The following is a 26,330-nucleotide window of genomic DNA, read 5'->3' as shown; positions in this document are numbered from 1 at the left end:
AAGAAACAAAATACACATTCAAGTTCTGAAAGTAATCACTGGCTCATAATAACAACATCTTTGCCTTCCCCCTACATTCTCTCTGTTCTTGGGCTTGCATTTTCCCCCTAGTTCCTTTGGTGTTCATAGAATTCTGTATCTTTTGGAACAAATTCATAGCCTAATATAGGTAACTCTTTTAAGGTGCTTTTATAGCCTGTTGGGTGGTTGAGAGGCAAGTAGGCACCAATTTTGGTAAAGATAGGCAGGCACAGTATTGATTTTTAGAGGTCAGATTATAACTAGGGTTATAATTTTGTGGGGGAGATAATTCTTTAAATTTTTTTTTACTGTTTATTTTTGAGAGAGAGAGAGACAGAGTGTGAGCAGGCGAAGGGCAGGAGGTAATTCTTTCGATCTACATTTCAGAAACTCACTACTCTAAGAAATCAGTTTCATGATAATTCAGATGAAAGTTGGAATGGGGGTTAGGGGATAACCTACAAACCTGATTTCATGTGCCCAGTCCTGGGCTGTTCCAGTCTTAGTCACACATACTTAGAAAACTTAGTGGAACATTATAATCAACTTTTTATATGTAAGTTCTGCTGTTACTTTTCTCTTGTTTGTATATCCTTAAAAATTAAATAAATGGACTAAACCTGACCACTTTTTCTGGACAAGCCTCCAACTTTTAATGGGCTGAATAGTACAGAGTGTCCCAAACCTGGAAATGAGGACTGACCTATCAGGGGCACTTTGCCTACAACCCTCACAGCAACAAGACATAAGTAGGCTCTGGGCAAGGCAAATGAACCTGTGATCATCATCCTCAGGGATGAAAACCAAGGCCCAGCTCAGGCCCCACTCACTTATGGCTTTTCTAAACCTAGATACTTACTATGAATTAATGACACATGGATAGTTTGCCTTCTACTTTGCAAAAGCAATACAAATTCATAGCAGCAAGCTAAGTTAACCCTGTGTCTTAAACTATTTGGGCTGTTATAACAGAATACCATAGATTGGGTGGCTTACAAACAACAGAAATTTATTTCTCACAGTTCTGGGGGCTGGGAAATCCTAGATCAAGGTGCTGACAGATTCGGTGACTAGTGAGGATCCTCTTCCTGGTTCATAGACGGTTGTCTTCTCCCTGTGTCCTTACATACTGGAAGGACCAGGGAGCTCTGTTGGACTTCTTTTATAAGGGGAGCAGTCCCATTCATGAGGGCTCCACCATCATGACTAATCACCTCCCAAATATGATCACATTGTCGTTAGGATTTCAACATATGAATTTGGGGGGACATGTTCAGTCTATAGAACCTTGTCACTCCCCAGTGTCACAAAGCTCCATTTGTCTTAACACCTTTGTTATGTAGGCCTGGTTCTCTGCCACCACCCTGGCTCCTTTGCATATTTCCTGGAGATCTGGTCCAGTCAGTTTCCACCCGAGCTAAGTCATTAATTGTCTTCCAAACAGCTTTCTTTCCTAAGAACCCACTGAACTATTCTAGTTACTCTACCGCATGAGGGAGAGATTGTTTGTCATTCCTCTGTGTTTTGAAGTACAGCGTGCATAGCTCCTATGTGCTGCTCATTTTCTGAATGACTTTCAACTTGCTCTGAGAACAGGGCAGATACCATTCTGCATCCACAGCCTTCTTGGTCACTTGGTGCTGTGACTATTCCAGGTGAACACATTTCCTCAATTTATAACCTGGCTTCCTAAAGAAATTAAACTTCCTATTCTATGAACTACCTGACACCAGTAACCAACCAGGAGAGACAGGCATTAAACAAGTGGATTCTTCACAGCCCCAGCTCACAATTTCAGAGACCACCTTTTTGTGTGCTTCCAGCTACAACGTGAGTGAGAAAGCGGGGTCTGTCAGTGTCACAGTGCAGAGGACTGGGAACCTGAACCAGTATGCCATCGTCCTGTGTCGCACTGAGCAAGGGACCGCCAGCCCCAGCTCCGGAGTCAGCTTCCAGCCAGGACAGCAGGACTATGTGGAATATGCTGGCCAGGTAGGATGAGCGAAGAGGCCTCTGATTCCTGACCGCCAGCTGGCTCCACCAGGGCAGCACTGTGGTCATTGGCAAGTGAGGCGCCTTCCCTCTAATTTTTACTCCTCTTCCCTTTCCATTGGTGCCCTTCCTCAAGTGATTTTCCTGTGTTCCCTTCTCACAGGGCCTAGTTCCTCCCAGCTAATCTACTCTCCGTGTAAGTTTTAACTGTCTAAGTTGTCTGGCTTCTCAGTCTTTACATTTTGCTTCATGACCACAAAAACTCTGCATTGTGTTCTGTGTGAGACCTTTGGCATCTAAGCCCTTCCTCTCCCCTCACCTTCTCTACCTGAGAAGGGAAGAGAGAGTACAGGAAGATGGTTGAGAAGCTCTTGGAATAGCCTGGGTGAGAGATAATGGGAGCTTGAGTTTCAGTTATGGGGTAAAAGTGGAGACAAGTGGGTGGATTGAACAGATGAGTAAGAATTGATAGAATTTCACAGTGGATTAGATAGTGGGCAGAAGTGGGAGATGGATGGTGATGCCCCTTGCTGGGAGGGCACACTGTCAGAGGAGCAGGTTTGGCAAGGACTGGTCTTGGCTGTGCTTCTTCGGACAGGCCGAGTGTGAGGTGCCTGAGATTGTGAGAGGACCGAGAGGACCACAGTCGTGGTGGTGGTGGTGGTGATGGTGATGGTGGTGGTGGCGGCAGTTGGCAGGGGGTGCAGAGAGCAGCTGGGGCAGAGGTGCCTGAGCAAGTCTCTACCACAGTGGTGGTAACTAGAGCCAGGGTGGGGATGAGGCAAAGAGCGGAGAGAGTAAACACAAAAGAGAGAGGAAGAGGACTTAAACAGTAAAGTCCTTTATGGCAGGATGCCCCATGTTTACCATCTTTTACATATGGTACAATAGCTGGCACTTACTAGGTATTTCTTCAGTGTTTTTGCAAAGTAGTTTCACCATTCTTAATGACATCGTAAATCTCTGTAAAGAGGAATGAGCTCTCTCTTTGAGGCATTTCAGCTGGGCTGAGGTCAATTTAAATGAGGAATGAGAAAAGAATAAGGAATCCTTTAGAAAAATAATAAGAACATTTATTTGTTTTTGTCAAGGAAAGACAAAAGGCAGTGGGTTCTAGAGCTAAATAGAGATCTAGGGGTGTTTCTAGTGGGTTCTAGAGCTAAATAGAGATCTATGGAGTGTTTTGAAATGTGGAGCTTCGTAAAACTTAATTTGATTAGTTGATTAGATATGGAATAGTAATTTTCTGCTGATGAAAATTGTGTTTTTCAGATTTGTGTGTCCCTAGAGATTGATGACTATTTTACATATTTTAGCTATCTCAGTTTATACAAAGTGCAGTCTGGGCCTATTCCCTAACCTTTTAGTTTTGAATAAATCCATAACCCTGGTTCCATTTCAAGGTTTTATCTTTATCTTTTTTTTTAAGACAAAGTAAAAACAGAATAAATCCCTATAAGTTCATGATTGTGTGAATATAAAATAATTTCTCTGTCTTGTATCAGGCTAAATTCATATACATTATAGACCTATCCTATCTTAATGACAAAGGATTTAGTTAAATATAATGTTAAAATTTAGTCTGGCTTGTTCATAATGTAACTTTCTCTGGATTCAAACTCCATTATCCAGTACACTGAGATTCTATGTCAATTTTGATTGTGTAAAAACAGTATAACCATGGTAATGAGGATAATATCTCGCATTTGTTCAGTGCCTTAAAATATACTTCAAACTTTCATTATACATTGTGTCTTTTAGTCCTCCCAGTAAATATGTGAAATAAGTGTGTGAAATTATTATTTAGCTGATGAGGAATCCAATGTTTGTAAAAATTCATAGACTATCCCAACTTGAGACCCCCAGAACTTCACACTCCAAGTTCAAAGATCTTTCCAGGTAAACTTGCCGCAAATAGAAGGGGACATGAGTAATCAAATCACTCTTGCTCCAAGTGAATTAATAAAATAAGATATGAATAGTTACCAACCTGTTTTTCTACAGTCACCAGATAGTAGGAGGTATCTTTGCGTTCCATGTCCCTATACAGTAAATCAGCTCCAATGTATAGATGAAGAATAGGAAGACGTAGCTAAGTGTTCCAGGTGATACAGCAAGAAGTTGGGGTAGAAGAACCAGCTATTTCATTCAGTGCTCTGCCCCCTAGGCTTGGGTCCCTTTTCCCAGGATGATCTAGGGGAGCATAGCAGGGGAATCTGAAGCACAATGTAACTCCTTGCTGTTTCCTTTTTGACAGGTGCAGTTTGATGAGCGAGAGGATACCAAGTCCTGCACCATTATCATCAATGATGATGATGTGTTTGAGAATGTTGAGAGTTTCACCGTGGAGCTCAGCATGCCAGCATATGCCCTATTAGGGGAGTTCACCCAGGCGAAGGTCATTATCAATGACACTGAGGATGAACCCACATTAGAGTTTGATAAGAAGACCTACCGGGTCAACGAGAGCGCTGGTTTTCTGTTTGCGCCTATTGAAAGAAAAGGTCTGTTGGTGCCAAAGGTGACAACGAGCTATAATAATAGCTAACATTTTTTTGCATCCTTTTTATGTGCCAAGTGCTCATGTATTGTATTAACTTCTGTGTGTAAGTGCTTTACATGTTTAATTCCCGGAACAACTCTAATAGTGATCCTACCTGTCGTGAGTACTATCAGAAGACTCCTCTTCCTAGTTCAAGTTGTTAGTGCTCCCATTTATTCTTTAATGGGATTAGAAGACTGGTTATATTTGGCCTTGCAAATTATTCATGAACTTAGAATTCTTAATCAATCACCCGATCTATAAATATTTAGTAGCCTTGGTCAAGCAGGGAAGTTTGAAAGAGATGGCTTCTCATCTTAGTCCTGGAAGACAGAAAATATGTTTAAAGATTTTCCTTTGTGACTGTCACAGATAGAGCTCAGATGAGAGATAAACTGTGTGTGAGAAATAAAGGGCAATGCTTGAGGGATTGAAAACAAAACAAAGATCATATGCATTTATGATCATGCAATATTGAGACTTTAAAACTCATGGAAATGAAATCCCCCACTCAAAACCAGAACATGACTATAAGTGATGAGGTCAGATTTTTTATTGAATCTGCTGACTGGGTATTAGTGTAACAAACACTGTAGATAATGCAAACCCTTGGTGATGCCACTTGGAAAACAAGTAAGCCCCATTGATTGCTCTGGGCCAGCAAGCCAGGCCCAGAACAGGCTGTCTTCCAGGGACGTGGCAACACTAATAAGCAAAGTCATTTGTACAGAGAGGCAGGTTTTATTTTGTTTTGTTTTTCTTTTTTTAAACAAGCCAATTTCTCCCTGAGCATTAAAGTGCAGAAGTTTATTCAGAAAGGCGGTGAACTGTGCTCAGATCACTACCTTCAGGACACAATTACTTTGCTACTTAAAGTACCAAATATGTCTCTTATCTTTCTACCCGCTGTGGTCTTAGATGGTGGGCAATGAGTCTTGTGAATTAACAGAGCACAAAATTCACGGAATAGGAAATCCATTTTAAGTTGTTTGGCGAAGTATCTGGGGTATATTAAATCCTCAAGTGGTTTATACGACAGGCTTAAGAAACTGCAGTGCAGGAAGGTTTCATGTCAGAGTTTGAACAGAAATAGTGATGGAATGTGTCAGAGGGAACCAAGCTTACCAAACTATCAGCAATTTTAGAATTTGAGAAGTGCTCATTCAAATGCTTTGGTTTTCTTACCATTTGTATTTCAGGGGATTCAAGCAGCATCGTATCTGCAATTTGCTACACAATCCCTAAGTCAGCTATGGGAAGTAGCCTCTATGCTCTAGAATCGGGCTCTGATTTTAAATCTAGAGGGATGTCTGCTGACAGTCGTGTGATATTCGGCCCTGGTGTCACCATGTCCACCTGTGATGTCATGCTCATTGATGACAGTGAGTATGAAGAGGAAGAAGAGTTTGAGATTGCCCTGGCAGATGCTTCTGACAATGCCCGCATCGGAAGGGTAGCGTCGGCCAAGGTGCTCATTAGTGGTCCCAATGATGCCTCCACTGTGTCCCTGGGCAACACGGCTTTCACTGTCAGCGAGGATGCAGGTAATAGAGAGCATCTCTGGGGTTCCATTTCCCATTTCCTTATCTCTTTCTTGAACAATTTCCGCTTAGTTTTGAGAATGTTCTTAAGGCATTTGAGAATGCCATTCCTCAGTGACACCCTTGTCCGTCTGAGACATGTAATACTACGCATTAAGACCAAGAAAGGAAGGTAGTGAAGGATAGAGAATCCCTTCCACTTTTCTTGCCCTGGTTACTGATGACAGGGAGGGATCTGGCATAGGGCTTCATTGTCTGATCTCTGTGGTCCGGAGGGAGGGCATGGTACTAAGCACTTCGGCTTATGAAGGCAAGAATGTGATCTGGTGGAGATGGGAATAGGTTATTTAGCATACTGCTAGCTGCCAGAACAAATAAATTCCAAAGTTTCAGTGTCTTAACAAATGAAACTTTCTCCTTCATATAATACCCCTAAGCAATCAGTGGGCATATTTCTTCCACCCAGGCACCTTTCCCTTTTTTGGCGCCACAAGGGTCTCAAAGTCTTCTGCATGCTGCTAGCAGACATATTACCAGAAGGGGCAGCAGCTGTGCTGAGCATCCACTGATCTGAGCCACCTGGTCAAGGCCATTCACTTCTTTGAAGGTGATATTCTGAGGGATAGTGGGAACTCATATTTTTGAGCACTTACTGAATGCCAGGCACCATGCCATCTGCATTCCATACATTCTCATTTAATCTTCTGTAGAAAAGAGAACATTAAATAGAAGAGCAAATGGCAGCTCAGAGAGGTGAAATAAAGCTTCAGAGATCAGTAATTAATATGGCATAGCTGTGATTAGAACGTAGACGTTTCTTGTACCATGTTTTCTTTCCTATATGCCAAATACTCAGCCATGAATACTTGTCAGCCTCACAGCTTATTGGCCAGAAAATATGATTTGATGGGATTTTCATGTGGCTTTTCTCTAACCTCGATTGTGAAAATAGCTAAAAATCTACCTGTGCATCGTTAGGACACTATGAAGTGTGATGTTACAGTGGACCACAAGATGAGCTTCATTCCTAAGATAAGCAATAGCACATATGGTTTAAGTAATGATGTGTGCACCACTCAGATAAAATAGGGAAATCAACCCAGTTAGGAACATTTAATTAGAAACATTCAGCTTCAAACCCCATAGAGTCCCCTAGCTGGTTCTTTCTTAATTGACTATTTTCCAACTCATCCCTGAGGCCCTACTCTCTGAGTTTATTCTCCCAAAATAGGCTTCAGATGTTTTTTGATGGACCCTCTCCACTTTGTTTTTCTCCTGTGAACAGTCTCTTTCATGAAGCCACAAAACACTTTTCCCTAGGGGCTGTCTCTCCAGTACCACCTCCGTGAGGCCCTCCTCCCTGTCTTCCCTTGATCTTAGTGTCAGTAAAACCATGGCTGGTGACACTTCTCAGCCTTCCTCAGAGGGAGCAGAGGGGCATCACTGAAGTTGGATTAGACAAGCTTACAGGATAAAGCTGCTCCTACTGTGAGGGAGAACATTGTTCTGAAAACCCACTGACTTCTGCCCTAAGACTGACCACTGACACCTCTGGGTCTCCACTAGGTACAGTGAAAATTCCAGTTATCCGTCATGGGACTGACCTTTCTACCTTCACATCTGTCTGGTGTGCAACACGGCCCTCAGACCCAGCTTCTGCTACTCCAGGAGTTGACTATGTTCCCAGCTCTAGGAAGGTGGAGTTTGGGCCAGGTGTCACTGAACAGGTGAGCACAGAGCAGTCCAGGACCAGATAGATCTGTTAACGTTGTCTCTATTCTGCTGTCCAAACTCTCTGGAGGGCTCTAAACCCCACTTACAATATTACTGTCTTCCCTTTATTCACAAACACAAACATGCAAACAAGAGAGCGAATGCAGAGCAATCTTCTATAAACTCTCCAAGTGACATTGTCAGCATCTAATATCCAGCACCACAGATATAGGATAGGAACTACACTTGTTTGGTGATAATATCTAGAGACAAAACACCTAAGAGTTTTTAATAAAGAGATTATAATTTTATGAATTAAAAAACCTTACTATAAGACCACCAGAGAAAGCAAGTTATCACCTTTGTCCTACTCTCCTAAAGGCAGATGGGTGTTGTGTGTTGGACATTGTATAAGGTTTGCTTTGATTTTTCTTCTTTTTATATTTATGTTATTTTTAAAAATGAGATAGAACTGACATATAACCTATTAATTTCAGGTGGACAGCATAATGATTCAGTGTTTGTGTATATTACAAAATTATCACCACAGTAAGTCTAGTTAACATCATGATTTTTCTTCTAGTATTGCACCTTGACTATCTTGGATGACACTCAGTATCCAGTAATTGAAGGACTGGAAACATTTGTGGTTTTTCTCAGCTCAGCACAAGGGGCCGAACTGACCAAACCCTTCCAGGCTGTCATTGCAATTAATGACACATTCCAGGATGGTAAGATATTGGAGATGCCAGGTGGTGGCTCAGACTACATTTCTATTTTTCCTTATCTTCCAAGTATATGACATTAGAACTCATCCACGTTTCATTCAAGAAATAAATCGTGTGTGTGTGTGTGTGTGTGTGTGTGTGTGTGTGTGTGAGCACATGTATACACACTCTTTTACGTAGAATTATGGAGGAGAAATAAACATTCATGTTTCTAGTACTGTGCTAGGCACAAAAAGATGTATAAGATTTGGGCCTTGTCCTCAAGAAGCTTAGTGTCTAGTTGGGGGAATCATACCCTTAAACAGAAAAATTAGAATATTTTATATAAATGACCTACTAATGCTATAAATCCAGTACTATGGGAACAGAGGGGACTGAACAGCAAATATGTGTAGAAGAATCGCAGATATCACAAAGGACATGATGTTTAAACAGTCTTAGGGTGCATTAGGGGTTTATCTAATGGGTAATAACATAAAGTTTTGTCAAATGGACAGATATAGTGTATATAAGGTATAAAAACTTGAAAGACGGATACTTGGAAAGCAGTGAGATGCTTACTTTTGCTTTAAGCCTGGCTGGAGATGAATGAAATGAAATGAAGGAAATGAAATGGAAAGACAGGTTGGAGTCCAGTTCAAAAAAGTCTTATGTTGCAGCCTAAGGAATTTGTAAGCAGAGAGGAGTGCTTCTAAGTGGAGGAGTGGTGTGGTTTTTGTTGGAGGAAACTGACACTGGCAGTCCTGTGGATGATGTACAAGAATGAATAGACACAAGTATATGAATAAAATATCAGTCTCCACTGAAGAGCTAACCTAAGTAACAGAATGATGACCAGGAAAGGACAGTTATTTCTTGGAAAGCATTGATGAAATTTAGAATCATCAGATGCTAGGGGTATCTGAGTGGCTAAGTTGGTTAAGTGGCCGACTTCGGCTCAGATCACGATCTCATGGCTCATGGACTCTGTGCTGACAGCTCAGAGCTGGGAGCCTCCTTCAGATTCTGTGTCTCCCTCTGTCTCTGCCCCTCCTCCACTGGTGTGCACGTGCATTCTCTCTTTCTCTCACTCAAAAATAAATAAATAAACATTAAAAAAAAAAATTGTCAGATGCCGGAGTTGGAAAAGAAGATCTGGTCAAACTTTCTACCTAACTCAGGAGGATCCTCATTAGCATCTCCGTAGTTGACGATAGAGCCCATAATTAAACTCTTTCAGTGAGTGAAAAGTCACCGAAAAAGGAACAGGAAGCCAGCAGGGTGATCCTTAATGCTTTCAGTTATTTTTAAATAATTTATTTATTTATATAGTTTAAAAAATGACAATAAAGGTATACTATGAAAATTAAGTCTACCTTCTACCCCTGTCTCCCAACCCTCTGGTTGTTCTCCTTAGAGACAACCATTTTAACCAGTTTTTTTTGTTGTTTTGTTGTTGTTGTTGTTGTTGTTGTTGTTGTGTGTACCTTCAAGAGAAATATCTATAAAACATATGCATACATATAATACACACAATATGTATATAATGAAAATGTCCAAAATTATATCTTATTTTGTACCTAGGTTTGTTGAGATCTAACTTACATAAATTAAAATTTACCCTCTTTAGTGTATCGTTCTATGCATTTTGACAGATGCACACAGTGGCGTGGCCACCACCACAATCAAAATGTGGAACAGTTTCTTTTTTTTTTAATTTTTTTTTCAATGTTTATTTATTTTTGGGACAGAGAGAGAGACAGAGCATGAACGGGGGAGGGGCAGAGAGAGAGGGAGACACAGAATCGGAAACAGGCTCCAGGCTCTGAGCCATCAGCCCAGAGCCCGACGTGGGGCTCGAACTCACGGACCGCGAGATCGTGACCTGGCTGAAGTCGGACGCTTAACCGACTGCGCCACCCAGGCGCCCCTGTGGAACAGTTTCAATACCCTACAGAATTATCTCATGCCCCTTTGTAGCCAACCTCTTCCCCATCTTGAGCCCTGGCAACCACTGATGGTTTCTCGCCTATACAGTTTTGCCATTTCCAGAATGTCATATAATTGGAATCATGTAATATAGCATCTTGTGTCTGGTTTCTTTCATTGGAATATTGCCTTTGAAAACCATCCATGTTGTTACATATATAAGTAGTTCATTTCCTTCGTTGTGGAGTAGTTTCCAAATATATAGATGTACTACAATTTGTTCATCCATTCACCTGTTTATCCAATCACCTGTTTATCCAGTCACCTGTTTATCCAGTCATCTGTTGAATGACAATTGAGTTGTTTCCAGGTTTTGGCAGTTATGACTAGAATGACTATAAAAGTTTGCGTATAGCTTTTTGTGTGACTATACATTTTTATTTCTCTGGAGTAAGTACTTAGGAGTGGGGTTGTTTGATTGTATGTTAAGAAACTGCCACCCTGTTTTCCAAAATGCTTATGACTATTTTGCATTACCACCAACAGTGTATGAAAATTCTGGTTGCTCCACACCCTCGCCAACATCTGGTGTTTTTAGGTTTCTGCGAGTTCTTTTTAGTTATCCTAGTAGATGGATAATGGTGTCTCATGGTTTTGAAAGCCATTTCCCTAATGACACTGAGATCTTTTCAGGTGTTTACGTGCCATCTATATATCTTCTTTAGCAAAGTATTATTCAAATATTTTCCCCATTTTCAATTGAGTTGTTTTTCCCCCTGTTATTACATTCTTATAAATTCTGGACAAATATTTGTGTTTTGCAAATATTTTCTCCCAATATGTTGCTTGTTTTTTGTTCTTTCAAAAGGCAATAGTTTTTCATTTTGAAATAGTCCCATTGACCAATAATTTTATTATGGTTTATGCTTTTAATATTGTATCTAAGAAATCTTTGCTTGACCCAGGGTTACAAAGATTTTTTTTCCTGGGTTTTCTTCTGGAATTTTTTTAGTTTTAAGTTTTACATTTAGGGTTGTGATTCATAAAATAGTAACTTCATAACTATGAACAAAATTATAACAATTATACTATTTTATATTTCATGTTACCTGAGAATTTACAGAGTGATGTACTAGAGTTTTCTCATTTGCTCATAATCTCATGGTTTTATACTTGTTTCCATTTTATAGATAAGGAGACTAGAATCAAGGGAGTAAACACCCAAAATCTCGTACAAAGAGGGACCAAGTTTGTGGCTTCAAGTTCATACTTTTTGCGCTATACGAATTAGTCCTATTTGGTGCAATAGTAGAATCTGTGGGATATGTTTTTTTTTTCTTCATTCACTAAAAAGAAGAAGGACATTCAGTTATCCTTTTTGTTCTTGAAAAGGCTTCTAATGCTTTTACATGAAAGGTATTTAATTTCCTTCTGATGGAGTGGAAAGGGAATGCAAAATCAGAAGACCTAAAATGTAATTCCAGCCCTACCACTTTTTTAAATTTTTGGCCTTAGATTAGCAACATAAGGTTACTGAGCCTAATTTTGTTAATCTATAAATAATGAAAATACCTACCTAATAAGGTTATTATAAGGATTAAATTAGAAAGTATGTGAAAATATCTACCATTGTACCTGGCACATAGTAGATTTTATTACATGTTAATTTCTTTTCTTCCTGACACATCTGTAATTTATCATACTTGCCAGTGGGACTCCAGTAACACATACAAGACTCATTGCCCTAGATCAACAGAAAACATTTCCATTTGGATTTTTCTTCATGCTTTATTGATGAACATTAGGGTTGCAAACTTAGAAAATGCTTATGTTAAAATATTTCTCATCTTTCAGGCAGGCTACAACAAACTGTATTTAGTCAAGAATTTATCCCAGAAAAAGAAATCCCCAAAGCTATTTCAGTAACCCATTGTAGTGTTCAGTGGTTATATCTATTGGCTATCCTTCTTCCTAGGAATTGCTAACTTTTGTTGTTTCCTCCATGTGCACATTAAGGTAGAAAGATCTTACCTTCTCTCTAATCTTTATAAGCTCTTCAATTTATGAAACAGGTTGAATAATTTGCCTAGGGTCACATGGAGAGGAGGTGATAGGGCCAGAGTTAAAACCTAGGTCTGTTCTATCCAAGTCCAGTCTTCTGATTTTATACCCTACCATGCTAACTTTTTCACATTGCAGTTTTAGATGCTTGATGTCACTCAGTATTCTTATAATGTCAACTTTCAGCCTTCCAAAGTGATCTTCGGTCTTTCATCTTTTTCCACAGGGTGATCTTGGGGTCATAAATCATCTAAGTAGCTCATCTCAGAACATTTTCCTATTTTCACTTTCTTCTTCTGCTCTGGCACCTGGAGTTAGACTTTAGTATGGACCAGAGGAATGCTGAGCAAGACATGAAAGGCCTTGTAGCTGCAATCTTATCACACCCCTGTGTATGCACAATATCCTACCTACTCTAACTCAAGAGAATAAGAAGGAGGATTTCTCCTAAATCTCCAATCTAAGCATTGCCCATAAAGAGGCCCTCAAATTTCAGGATGTGACATTTGCACCTACTTTGTGAGTTACTAAGAAGATTATTGAATAATAGCATTTAGCGCATATTTTGCAGTCTAAGACTGGTGCCCAGCACTGTATGGATTACAGCAGAGCAGGGAGCAGAGTCCCACAGTTTATTTCAGGACACAAGACTGTAACACCAGTAATGAGATAACTACAGACTAGGCTGTGTACGATGCATGTGCTGACAGTAAATGCACTATACCTAGTGCAAGCCTGTGAACCTCCACGAGGAATCACCATTTCATGGATCACCATTTTATGGTGTGGAAGGAGAAGGAATCTGCATTCAGGCATAAATGAGAATAGTGCTCCTACTTCCTGAGAAGTGTTGCTGCTTATAGTTGGGGTGTTAAGAAGATTCCACATGTATGGAAGCCCTTAACATAGTGCCTGACTTGGGCTGGGCCTTTCCTTTGTATGCCATAACCCGTGTAAACAAATCTATTGCCCAACCCACCTTATTGTCTTTCCATTGTCTCTTGCCTCAGTCTCCAACCAGACTAGGGGCTCCCATAAAGGCAGAGACCATTCCTGGCAGGCCGGTGATTGTGAGAAATATTCACCTACTTCCCTTCTTTTTCTCTCTCTCTCTCCTTTTTCCAGATAGGGGAAGGAGTGAATTCAGTTTAATATCTTGTTAAGGAGGAAAAAAAAGGAGTCTTTTACAGCTCAAGAAGAATTTTGGGTTAATGAATACATGACAAAACCCAAACATTACCATGAGAGACTGAACTCTCATCTGGCTGGATGCCTTTTGGGCCTGCAAAAAAAATCAATCCAAAGCTTTAGATAATCTGTCATGGGCAGAAAAGCTTTCCTGCTTGTGTTGCTTTTTACCTGCCAACAAGTTTCCTTCTTGTCCTTCTATGCTAGGTCATCTTTGCCACTCACCTTTTAACAGCACAGACTGTTTTATTGGATGACTGAACCCTAAATGGTTAATATTTGGGTCCTAATGCCAAAGTTGTTACTTTTCCATTAGGTGAACTGTTCTTTTAAGAAGTATCTTCTGGGTTTTTCTTTGGTAGTAAGTGGCAACTGTTAGGTTTAGCTTAAGTAAGGAGTTTGCTTTGTTTTTGCTAGTGCCAACGGTTCTGAGCAGTGGGCAAGTTAGAGGCAAACAGAGCTCTTTACATATTGACTTGCAGAATGCTGGGTCCTCACCTCTCGGTTCCTTCCTTTCAGGTGTGGCAAGGCATATGCAAGACACAGCAAGGAAATAGCAGTCTACAGTTTTAGGGTCAGCTTCTGCCACAGGTGACTCTGACATGTGACTGGAGGGACTACCTCTCTGTATTGTTCATTAAGAAATAAATAGCCAGCAATCAACAGGATGTGAGTCTCAGAACAGGACATGTCTTAACGTGGAGCATTATTGTAGCCATTGTAGAAAGTAAGGAGAGAAAAAAATGGTTCTTCTTATTGAGAAACTTGGAGTTGGGGGCAATACAAATCATAATATAATAATTCCTACCAAATTTGAATGCCTGTGATGCGCCAGATACTCTGTTGAGCACCATGCATACATTATTTCATTAAATTTGGTCGTTCCAACAATTCTATAAGTTGGATAGTAATATTTCCAATTTATATATATTAAAAAAAAACTCATAAAATCTAAGTAAATTACTCTATATCGTACAGCTAATAGGTAGCAGGACTGGGGTGGAAATTCAGGCCTGTTTACTGTAGAGCCCATGTTTCTAACCACAATTTCGCCCTGGTCCTTTCCTAAGTCAAATGAGACCATAAAAGTGAGCTATAAAAGAAAAGGTGATTTTATAGCAGTAATCACAGACTGGGGCCCCACTGGCCAAATTCAGCATGTGGATGTCTTTTGTTTGGTCCAAAGAGGTTGGCCTATATGGAATTTCCTTTTACTATTGTAACTGATTGCTTTTTAAAAAAAGTTTAGGAGATACAACATACAAATCCAGATGTCTGGCTTCATCTGAAAATAAGATATCTGCCAACAAAAGACTGGAGCTGAGGGGTGACCCCCTTTAAAAAGGCCTGAACTTTCCTCTTTACCAATGTCCCCACTCTTCCCTACTGTTTCCCTGTCCCAGGACCGATGTGAGTGGCCATTTATCATGAGGCTTGCGCTGCTCCTTTCCTTTTTGTAGCCTCAGAAGGAAAACAAACCTTTTGCATACTCAAGTCTCAATCCAAAAGTTTTCTTATACCTGGCTCATTTCTTTACTTGCCTTACTCATCTGCATTTGAGATGGGGGCTGCACCCTGCATCTGAGAGAAAACAGATACAGAATTGACTGATTCTATTTCATTGGAAGCACACTCAACAGTGGAAGCAGTTCCCTTGTCTTGAGAGCAACCATGCCTTGAAATTGGCTTACCGTCTCTGATTTGCCAGCCTATGATGGCCGTTCATAGACCTTTCCTGCCAAGTGGCTGCTGAGGGATACTGGGGGCTGCTGAGAGCTATGGCCACCTTCCCTTTGCCTCCTACTAATGATGCCTCCATCTTTCCTTCTGCTCCCCCAGTACCCAGCATGCAGTTTGCCAAGGATTTGCTCCTGGTGAAGGAGAAGGAGGGTGTCCTGCAGGTGCCCATCATCCGGAGTGGAGACCTGAGTTATGAGTCCTCAGTGAGGTGCTATACCCAGAGCCATTCTGCTCAGGTCATGGAGGACTTTGAGGAGAGAAGAAATGCAGACTCTTCACGGATTACATTTCTGAAAGGGGAGAAAGTAAGTGGATTCATGATAGCTGAAAGATCAGATTCTCTTTTTCCTTGATGCCTTTATTTGTCCATAATGAAGTCAGTTTGACAAATTCTGATCATCCTATGAATTCTTCTACTAGTTGATACCTTTTGTAATACTATCATCTGTCCTATGTGGCTGTCTTCTTTGTATCCTACTTACAACCAAATAAATACATATATCATTGGTTGAACTAGGAATTTAAATGATATATAACTGTTTTGGAATTTGGCAAAATCAAATGAATGAGGTCCCTTGGAATTTGCAACTACATGAGATGAACACACCACCAATGTTATCTAGAGGAGGAAGAAACAGTTCTTTAATACCTGGGCCCCTGTCTCAGGGCAACATACATTCTGGTATAGAACCAATAGTATAGGACCAAATAAGCAGACATTGAGCAGATTCGAGGCAGTGGAGTGTTCTTTTCTTAGCAATGTATATGCACATGGGCATAGAAACTCCTGAGAAACTCCCGTCAGTAAATATGGCTGCATTAGAATCAGGGGAGCCTGGATGGCTCAGTGGGTGGGCTCTATGCTGACAGCCTGCTTGGGATTCTCTCTTTCCTTCTCTCTCTACCCTCCCCCACTTGTGCTCACTGTCTCTGTCTCTGTCTCTCCCAAAATAAATAAAATAAACTTAAAAAAAAAAAAAGAAAGCCTGCAACCTCAGTATATGTCAAAGTGTATATTGAATGAGAATTACATTTCCCCATTTTTGGATATCAATTTCAAATGATTGAGTCATTTGTTCCCTCTCATTAGTCATTTCAAGGCCCATCTCTTATTTTGTTTATTTATTTTATGCCTATTCTCCAGCCACATTCCATTCTCCACCTCAGAACTCATCAATCTGTTGTGTTTAATGTGTACCTCTTAATTTATATTTGTTCTTTAAAAATTCTTATTTTAGGGGCACCTGGGTGGCTCAGTCGGTTAAGCGTCCGACTTTGGCTCAGGTCATGATCTCGCGGTCCATGAGTTCTAGCCCCGCGTCGGGCTCTGTGCTGACAGCTCGGAGCCTGGAGCCTGCTTCAGATTCTGTGTCTCCCTCTCTCTCTGCCCCTCCCCCGTTCATTCTCTGTCTTTCTCTGTCTCAAAAATAAATAAACATTAAAAAAAAAAGCTGTAAAAAAAATTCTTATTTTATAGGCATAATTTTTAATTTATAAAACTGCTACTATGTTGTATCCTTTTCAAACTTTTACTATGTTTACTCAGTAATGTTTTAATATATGTCCACATCACTTATGTACACATCTAACCTGTTGCTGAGCTAGTGAATAATATTTCATAATGTGCATTTAGTACATTTTAACCATCCCTTCTCAACAATAGACTGTGAGGAACCTCACAGATAGCACCCAGCCACCTCCTAACACTCAGCTACCACAAATAATGCTGCAATGCATATCCTCATACAAGTCCACTTATAGCCCTGAGTAGCAATTCCTTTGGATATACACTCAGCAGCAAAATTGCTGGGCCATAGGCCATGTATGTGCTTAATTTGAAAAAATAGGGTCAGGATACCTTCCAGAAAGTCACTATCAGTAGCATGAAGGTTGCTGTAATCCTACAACCTCTCCAACACCTAGCATTACTCATCTTTTTAACTTTTTGCTAATCTAACATGTATAAAGTTAAGAGTCATTTTAATTTGCATTCCTCCAGTTACTACCAATTTATATGCTTGGTAGCTTCTTGGGTTTCCTCTTATGTAAATATGTTTGTGCTTTGTTCCTTATTATTGTATTGCTGTCTTTTTCTTACTGATTTGCAGTCTTTGTTATATATTATAAACATTAATTCCTTGCCAGTTGTAGACATTTTAAATATTATAAACGTATTTTTCCATTCTGTCACTTATCTATTACCTTTGATCACAGTGTTCTTAGTTGAACATAAGTCTTCAATTTTGGTATAGTCAAACATACCAAATTTTTGCCTTATGATTAGTCTTTTTGAAGTTTAGTATTAGATGATCTTACTCATCCCAAGTCACTGCAGATTCTTCCTCTGTTCATCTTTACTACCAAAAAAACAAAAAACAAAAAAAACTGATATCTTCCTTCTCTGAGACTCTTGGTCTTTTATAGATTCATGACTCATAGAAACCTGTCTTAGTTATACTTGGGGGGTGGGGGGATTTTACTGGTGGCAGGTTGAAACATGTGTTTAAACACACACACAAATACTGCAGATACAATCTTCAGCTTTGAGTCTACATGTCTGTATTTGTTTTAAGTTCAAAAGAGAATTCTCTGCCTATCCAAGAGACAGTTTATAATTTAGTAAAATTATTAAGAAAATACAGTCTAATCATCTATATGTTACCCACATGACAATCTATCATTATTCATAAGCACACTTTGGAATCTTCATTTTCTCTGGCTTACTAAGCAATTTGTCTCTGAAACTTGTCCTTCATGATAATGTCCTTTTTAAAAAGATATCTTAAAGAGTCACTACTAAATGTATGCTTTCTATCAAGAAGAAAAGGAACTTCTTCAGGGGCTTAACATCAGTTTAGCAAGCTACCTATAAATGTTCACAGGATGTTCTTCCATTTAGTGTGACCTCAGAAGTATGAGAGTGAAACTTCTTTTTACCCACAGATCCTTTGCAATACAGCAGTGGAGTGGATTTAATATAGTTCAAGTAAAAGTAATCCCACTTCATATCACATGACTCTACTATTGAAGCTACTGCTTCATCTAAAATGTTTTGGCATTATTTTCTGTTTTCTTAAGAATACATTCCTCAATAGAGTATATTCAGTGTGGGAAACACTTGATTTCTTTCTGTCAAACAAGGGTTTTTTTCTTTTTTTTTTTAATTAAATATAATTTATTGTCCAATTTGTTTCCATACAACACCCAGTGCTCATCCCAACAGTTGCCCTCCTCAGTGCCCATCACCCGCTTTCCCCTCTCCCTCCCACCCCTCATAAACCTTCAGTTTGTTCTCAGTATTTAAGAGTCTCTTATGGTTTGCCTCCCTCCCTCTCTGTAACTCCCCCCCCCTTCCTCTCCCCCATAGTCTTCTGTTAAGTTTCTCAGGATCCACACAAGAGTGAAAACATATGCTATCTGTCTTTCTCTGCCTGATTTATTTCAGTCAGCATAATACCCTCCAGTTCCATCCACATTGCTGCAAATGGCCAGATTTGATTCTTTCTCATTGCCAAGTAGTATTCCATTGTATATATAAACCACATCTTCTTTATCCATTCATCAGTTGATGGAAATTTAGGCTCTTTCCATAATTTGGCTATTGTTGAAAGTGCTGCTATAAACATTGGGGTACATGTGCCCCTATGCATCAGAACTCCTGTATCCCTTGGGTATATTGCTAGCAGTGCTATTGCTGGGTCATAGGATAGTTCTATTTTTAATTTTTTGATGAACCTCCACACTATTTTCCAGAGCAGATGCACCAGTTTGCATTCCTACCAACAGTGCAGGGATTTAAATTGTATTCTCAGACTTTCAGAACTAAACAGTTTTCAGATGAGATACCATTTGGCAACCCATTTGAGAGTTCTGCAGCATTGAAAGGTATCTTCAACCTAACAAGAAGCCTTTCTGAGTTCCTTATAAAACTATTCCGGGGACGCCTGGGTGGCTTAGTCGGTTGAGCGTCCGACTTCAGCTCAAGTCATGATCTCACCGTTGATGACTTCAAGCCCCACATTGGGCTCTGTGCTGACAGCTTGGACAGAGCCCGGAGCCTGCTTCAGATTCTGTGTCTCCCTCTCTCTGTGCCCCTCCCCCACTCATGCTCTGTCTCTCTCTGTCTCAAAAATAAATATAAACATTAAAAAAAGTAAAATAAAAAACTGTTCTGTTTTTGCCAAGGGAAAGGACCATTGTTTTCCTCTCTAGGAAGCCTAATACATATGTTAAACCCCCATTATCAGAAATATACCTTTCATAACACGTACATACTCATTGGTTTGCTCTGCACAAATTTCCTTCAGGTGCATTGGAGTGGGTTGTTTTATTGATCTTGTTTTTCATAACTCATGACTGATCATTCAGAGTAGTTTGGAATGTTTTAATACAAAGCTCCACATGTAGGTATGTCCCAGTCAGGCACGAACTATTAGATTTAAACATTCTATTTTACAAATGAAATGGTTTGGATCCTTTTGAATTTGTGTTGGCTCTTTGATGCTGCAAAGAAGAAAAATCATTTTCTAGGGAAACCAAGCAAGCTACTGATTTTTTACTGCAAATTTTAATCTATCTTATGACATTGGCTCTAGATGAAGAACTGTACCGTCTCTATCCATGATGACTCCATGTTTGAGCCTGAGGAACAATTCAGGGTTTATCTCAGCCACCCTCTTGGAAACCACTGGAGTGGAGCCAGAGTTGGGAAGAATAACATGGCCACCATCACCATATCCAATGATGAAGATGGTAATAGAAGATATCATCTTTACTTATTCTTTGGTTGATAGAACATGAACTGATGTTTTACTAATAATGTAATTATAGGTGTTTTTTGAAAATGAAAGTGCTATAAAAGTGCCTACTGATAACAATTTCAGAGTATTTATATACACTGTTGGCACCAAGTGATCATCCTCTACAGAGTTCCACTAAGTTTATAGGTATTTTTAATCTCATTATTTCCTACCACATTGCCAAGAGATAAGAGATGAGTGTGGTTACAAGCTAGGACAGAGATGCTACGGCAGACAGAGAATAAAAACTATTTAAGTCGTTGCAGTTCAGGAGCAAGATTGGATATACAGTCAGAATCAGTTGAATCCAATGAACTAATTTAAATGCTGCCACCTTCCCAGAAAAAATCTAATTTCTCAGCTTTCTTCTAATTGATTTGGCCTATTAACCTAAAAAATCTTAAATTCTTTAGTCAGGTGTCAGCCAAGAATGACCCAGGCACTAGGGAAAACAAAACGAAATCTGTTTCAAATTGGGACATAATTGTTTTATTCAAATAGATATTTTAAAGAGTGAATGTATAATAATATTACAAATAGTAATAGCTGTTTTTATTGAATATTTACTGCATATCAAAAACCATGCTAAGCATATTATTTTATCTTATTTCATTTTATCCTGACAGTAAGGTAGATGTTATTATCCCTCTATTATAAGTGAAGAAATTGAATATCAGCAAATTTATATAATTTATGCTCTTAGTTACACAGCTATAAGCAGCAAAACTGGTTGTAAGCCTTATTTTGTCAGATTCTAGAATCTACATGAGAGTCAGTGAGACTCTCAGGGTTTCTGATATAAAATTGGGGACTAACTTGGACATTGGGTAAAATAAGAAAAGCCAGGTTTGAAGTTGAATTGGTCCCTCACCCAGCAAGACCCGGATTCAGATCCTGAAGTGAGCCCCTCCTGGTCACACAGAAACCTAGTGATTGAGTGTCCAGAGGTAATAAGTAACACTCCTAAGTTTCAAAGGGCATTTATTAAAACTACAAAGTTTCAAATGAAGCTCATTTTCTACAATTAAGAAGAATTAACTTTCTGAGAGAGAAAGAAGGGAAAGAACAGAGACTCTAGAAATTTTTCCAAAATATTATAGCATATTAGAAATGGTATAAAATTTTTAATTGTTCTCAATTATCCCATTTTTTATCTCACTATATCCACCACTACCGCCTCACCCTTCCCCTTAAGAATATAATGGAAAAGAAGGCACAATTTGAAATTTTTTTTTAAAACCAACATATTAATCATTTCATAGCAATGAGAATCGCACCTCAAACCAGAGTGTTAGGAAGTCTTGGGTTCTTCATTAAAACTACTCTTTCTTAACTAAATAACCTAGGAGAAGTTAGGAAAACTTAAGGGTGAGAGACATAAGGGCCCTGGGAGGAAGGACCCAGAAGATCAGAGATGGGAGATGGACTTGGGAAGTTTAGGTTGTGTATAAATGAGATAAATTATAAAACTTAGAAATTCATATCTCATAAATGAAAAAGAGTTGATTTATGCCATTGGTTGGTATTTACCAAGGGTTTACTCTCTCTCAGTCCCTTGATAAAGTGTGTGAATTTAAAAACATTTTGTGAGTTGTGATACCCAGATGGAAACTTGGACATGATGCATTTCAAAGTGCTTAAAAATATTTCCCCCACTATACTGTTTTTAATAAGAAACCTGTGAGAAGTCCTGCAGAATCACAAATAAATTCCTTTACCAAACCTTTGCTGAGAAGTAAAAACTGATTGATTTTTATGACTGTAAGCCATTGTGCCTTTGTACTATTTACTAATGTGGAAAACTAACTCCCTCTTGTCTTATAAGATGTTTTCACGGGGGTGGGAATCCTTTGTGCTTTTCTTTTTTTTTTTTTAATTTTTTTTAATGTTTATTTTATTATTTTTGAGACAGAGAGAGACAGAGCATGAACGGGGGAGGGGCAGAGAGAGAGGGAGACACAGAATCGGAAGCAGGCTCCAGGCTCTGAGCCATCAGCCCAGAGCCCGACGCAGGGCTCGAACTCTCGGACCGCGAGATCGTGACCTGAGCCGAAGTCGGACGCTTAACCGACTGAGCCACCCAGGCGCCCCCCTTTGTGCTTTTCTAACTGGCTCTTGTTTTTCTTAATCCTGTTTCCTTAGCCCCTACCATTGAGTTTGAAGAAGCTGCATATCAAGTCCGTGAACCCTCAGGGCCAGATGCCATAGCCGTCCTGAACATCAAGGTGATCCGAAGAGGGGATCAGAACAGGACATCCAAGATCCGCTGTAGCACACGCGATGGGTCTGCCCAGTCTGGGGTGGATTATTACCCCAAGAGTCGAGTCTTAAAGTTCAGTCCCGGTAATTGAATGCCAATCCCAGTCTGTGAGTTTTACATAATAGAGAGGCAAATATCTTGTATTTGAAGAAAGGGATGAGCAGAAAAATAAAAGAGGAAAACAGTAGTGCTGATTAATCATGAAGTATTTATTAAGCACACGTTTGATATTATAGGAATCTTTTTTTAAAAATGGCATTTTTCTGAAAAAGAAAAAAGGAGATCCCTTACTTCAGAACATCCTTGGCATTTTGGCTCATTTAAAAGGATTTTGTTGTTATTGTTAGCCTATGATTTGGTTGAGTAACAGCTGCAGTTGATTTTAAAAGAATAAACATGACTACCATGATCCAACAAATATTGATACAAACCAGTGTGCTGGGACCTTCAGAGATTACTAAAATCCAGAAGGCACAGTCTCTGTGCTCCAGTGGTTTAACATCTGCTAAGAGACAGGATACCCTGTTATGAGATTTCTAAAAAAGGTTTATTGTATAGAGAGAACTATGGAAATGAGTCAGGGAAGAGAGAGAGATGGGATTCAGGTCACAGCTGGCTGTTTAACTATCTGATATAGTTGGAGATGGAGGAGTTGAATTATATGCTAGATTTTGTCACAGAACTTTCTGGAGCAACATAAGGTAAAAAGACTGGTGCAGATCCTAGAGCCATTTGCAATGTAGCCAGAAGTGGGCAACAGTGGTAGATGTCCTTTTCAGAGATGTCTTGGCCAGTGGGGGGAAGAAGTGACTCCCTCAGAAATGAAGGGGGAGGAGTCTCTGATGTCTCTCATTCCACTGGAGTTTTTTAAGGGCTTTTCGCTTTATCCCGTGTACATCTGGTTAGTGTTTGCTGGAAACGTAGATGCCCTTCCTCCACCTCCATACAAGGACTATTCTTCCACGTGTCTTTACTTTTTCCTTTTCTGCATAAGGATCTGGTAGAAAGATAGATCTTGGGAATAACCTAAACCAGGAGTTTATAGGAGAGGAAGAAGGGAGCCTTAACTACAACCAGGGAGATTTGCACCCTCAGAGAATCAGTTTATAGGAAAGGAAGGCTTAGAAAAAGGCTCTCACCCTCCTCGTTCCAGGCTGCCAAACCTTTATGTTATCGTCTTTGCAGATATGGCCTAGTAGGAAGCCTTTGAGGTACTGCTTCTCAGGACAGCTTTGAAGGATGTCTTGTGTGCAAGCCCTCGCTGCCACACAGGATCCCGTGCCTAAGTGTAAAGGGGAAAGAAAAATTAAGCAAAAAATCCTCATAACCAGGGTGGAGTGTATTTTGGATCATAGATTTTTATTACTACCAGCTAGTGTCAGACAGGGGCCATTAATTCTCATATGGCATTGAATAGTAAATCTGCAATACTGAGCCTCTACCACAGGTGGAATTTGGTCTATAAAATAGATTTCTCACTTGAGATGGGAATAAAGTGATTAGCAGCCACTGTATATATAGAAAACCTCTAAAAGGAAAGGGCGTTGTTTAACAGGAAGTCTCAGCAGTGCCAACCTGCACTGTCTTAGTGAGGTCACCTAATGAGAACCTTTGCTCTCTTTTTGTTCTGTGCTTGGTGAAGGTGTGGATCATATCTTTTTCAAAGTCGAGATCCTGTCCAATGAAGACCGGGAATGGCATGAGTCTTTCTCCCTAGTCCTTGGCCCAGATGACCCAGTGGAAGCAGTTCTTGGTGATGTGACCACTGCCACAGTGACAATTCTAGACCAGGAAGCAGCAGGGAGTCTCATATTGCCAGCGCCACCCATTGTGAGTTGCTTGACCTAAAGGGATCACTACTTGTATGTCTTAGTGACTAGTAGCTGAGAACTTGGCAGAAGTAGGACTTCTGGTGCTATACTTCTTCATTTTTCTAACACAGTAGTTCTCAACCAGGAGCCGTCTTGTTCCTTCCTTCCCAAACCCCTTCCCTGCACCACCACCTCCACGGGACATTTGGCAATGTCTGATGACGCTTTTGGTTGCCACAACTGTCAATGGATGTCACACTAGGCGCTATTCGCATCTAATGGGTAGGAGCTAGGAATGCTGCTGTACATCCTGCAATGCACAGGACAGCCCCAACAACAAAGAAGTATTTGGCATAAATGTCAGTAGTGCCAAGGATGAGAAACCCTGTTCTGACAGAAGAGTGAGACCAAACCATGTTGATACCCTAGTGTGATAAACACAGAAAGTGCAATACAATTGATCTTCTCACGTCTTTGGTGGGACCTAGAAGAGTGGAGAAAAAAAAATAATGCTACCCCGTATCTATTACCCTACATACTTGCCACACACGTAGAGGTAAGTATTTGCAAAAGTGCAGTACCCGGCTTCCCATGTTGGGGTGTATGCAATGAACGCAACGACTTTACAATTAGGAGGAAAATGCCTGGAGGTTGCCAAGGGAAACTTAACCCATAATAATGAGGCAGTCAGAATAAGTCTTCTAGCCTCCCCTAGCTAGTCTTCTATAGTAGAAGGATCATTCCAAAATGTGTCTCTTATTCAACCATGGAAGAAATACACTCCCTTTATTTACTTTTGTTTTGCCAGATATACTACTGTGTATCATTAACAATTTAATGCAACTTAATTTATTGTATTTTTTAATGCAACTTTAAACTAGTAACTGTTACTCATGATATAGCTTTAGTGACAGTGTGCATGAAAATAAAAGTATTTTCCACATGAGTGATAGAGCTCTGATTCAGGAATAAGATTAACAAGATACTAAAGATTTTTAGCTCAGGCAAAAGGAAGATCTTCTTCACCACTGATATGTAGTATCTTTTAGGGATGCCTGGCGAAGCACTGTGAAAACTTCCGTTATATTTTAAAGAATCCCTAGCGGTTAAGGGATCTTGTGGATCTCTAGGGAGGGGACCCCTAGCTCTCTGAGCATCCCAACACCCAGCCCAGGCTGAAGCTTTGTTGCTCCTTTTCAGGTTGTTACACTTGCCGACTATGACCACGTAGAAGAGGTTACCAAGGAAGGAGTCAAGAAGTCCCCCTCCCCAGGCTACCCACTGGTTTGTGTCACCCCCTGTGACTCTCATTTCCCCAAGTATGCCGTCATGAAGGAACGTTGCAGCGAGGCTGGCATCAACCAATCATCTGTGCAGTTCAGCTGGGAAGTAGCCACCCCCACTGATGGCAATGGGGCTCGCTCTCCCTTTGAGACCATCACTGACAACACACCATTTACCAGTGTCAACCACATGGTAGGTCTAGGGGTCTAGGCCTGGTTGCATAGGGAGAAAACTAGTGTCTCTCTTTGTCACTACAACTTTATCAGATTCCTTAAGGTCCTTGCATAGCATTTGGAATGAAATAAAGGAATGAGCAGGTACACAGTATATACCCAGGTCTTTTAATTCTTTTTTTTTTAATTTTTTTTTTTAACATTTATTTATTTTTGAGACAGAGAGAGAGCATGAACAGGGGAGGGTCAGAGAAAGAGGGAGACACAGAATCCGAAACAGGCTCCAGGCTCTGAGCTGTCAGCACAGAGCCGGACGCGGGGCTCGAACTCACGGACCGTGAGATCGTGACCTGAGCTGAAGCTGGTTCTCAACCGACTGAGCCACCCAGGCGCCGCCCCACCCCCCCCGCCAGGTCTTTTAATTCTTATATATAAGAAGAGGTAATATGGTATAATGGAAAGAGAACCAAGCCAGTAATCAGACAACCTGTTTACTATTCTTGATTCTGCCTACTTTTGACTATGTGATGTTAAGAGGTTGATTAACCTCACCGAGTCTCCGTTTCCTG

General features: G+C 40.2%; 1 protein-coding gene across 1 annotated transcript in view; it reads left to right on the top strand.

The window, feature by feature from the left end:
• Positions 1-26,330, top strand: part of FRAS1 (Fraser extracellular matrix complex subunit 1) — a 431,004-nt gene that overhangs the window by 369,657 nt on the left and 35,017 nt on the right. The window contains exons 54-63 of the mRNA XM_045473641.1: positions 1,845-2,013; positions 4,271-4,517; positions 5,755-6,099; positions 7,663-7,823; positions 8,393-8,540; positions 15,534-15,739; positions 20,030-20,186; positions 22,376-22,576; positions 24,136-24,323; positions 25,505-25,780. Of these exons, the coding sequence (XP_045329597.1) occupies positions 1,845-2,013; positions 4,271-4,517; positions 5,755-6,099; positions 7,663-7,823; positions 8,393-8,540; positions 15,534-15,739; positions 20,030-20,186; positions 22,376-22,576; positions 24,136-24,323; positions 25,505-25,780 (2,098 nt within the window). The remainder of the gene's footprint in view (positions 1-1,844; positions 2,014-4,270; positions 4,518-5,754; positions 6,100-7,662; positions 7,824-8,392; positions 8,541-15,533; positions 15,740-20,029; positions 20,187-22,375; positions 22,577-24,135; positions 24,324-25,504; positions 25,781-26,330) is intronic.

The sequence above is a fragment of the Leopardus geoffroyi genome, chromosome B1 (assembly GCF_018350155.1).
Source record: "Leopardus geoffroyi isolate Oge1 chromosome B1, O.geoffroyi_Oge1_pat1.0, whole genome shotgun sequence".
NCBI classification, from domain to species: domain Eukaryota; kingdom Metazoa; phylum Chordata; class Mammalia; order Carnivora; family Felidae; genus Leopardus; species Leopardus geoffroyi.
This window is presented reverse-complemented; position numbering and strand designations above follow the sequence as displayed.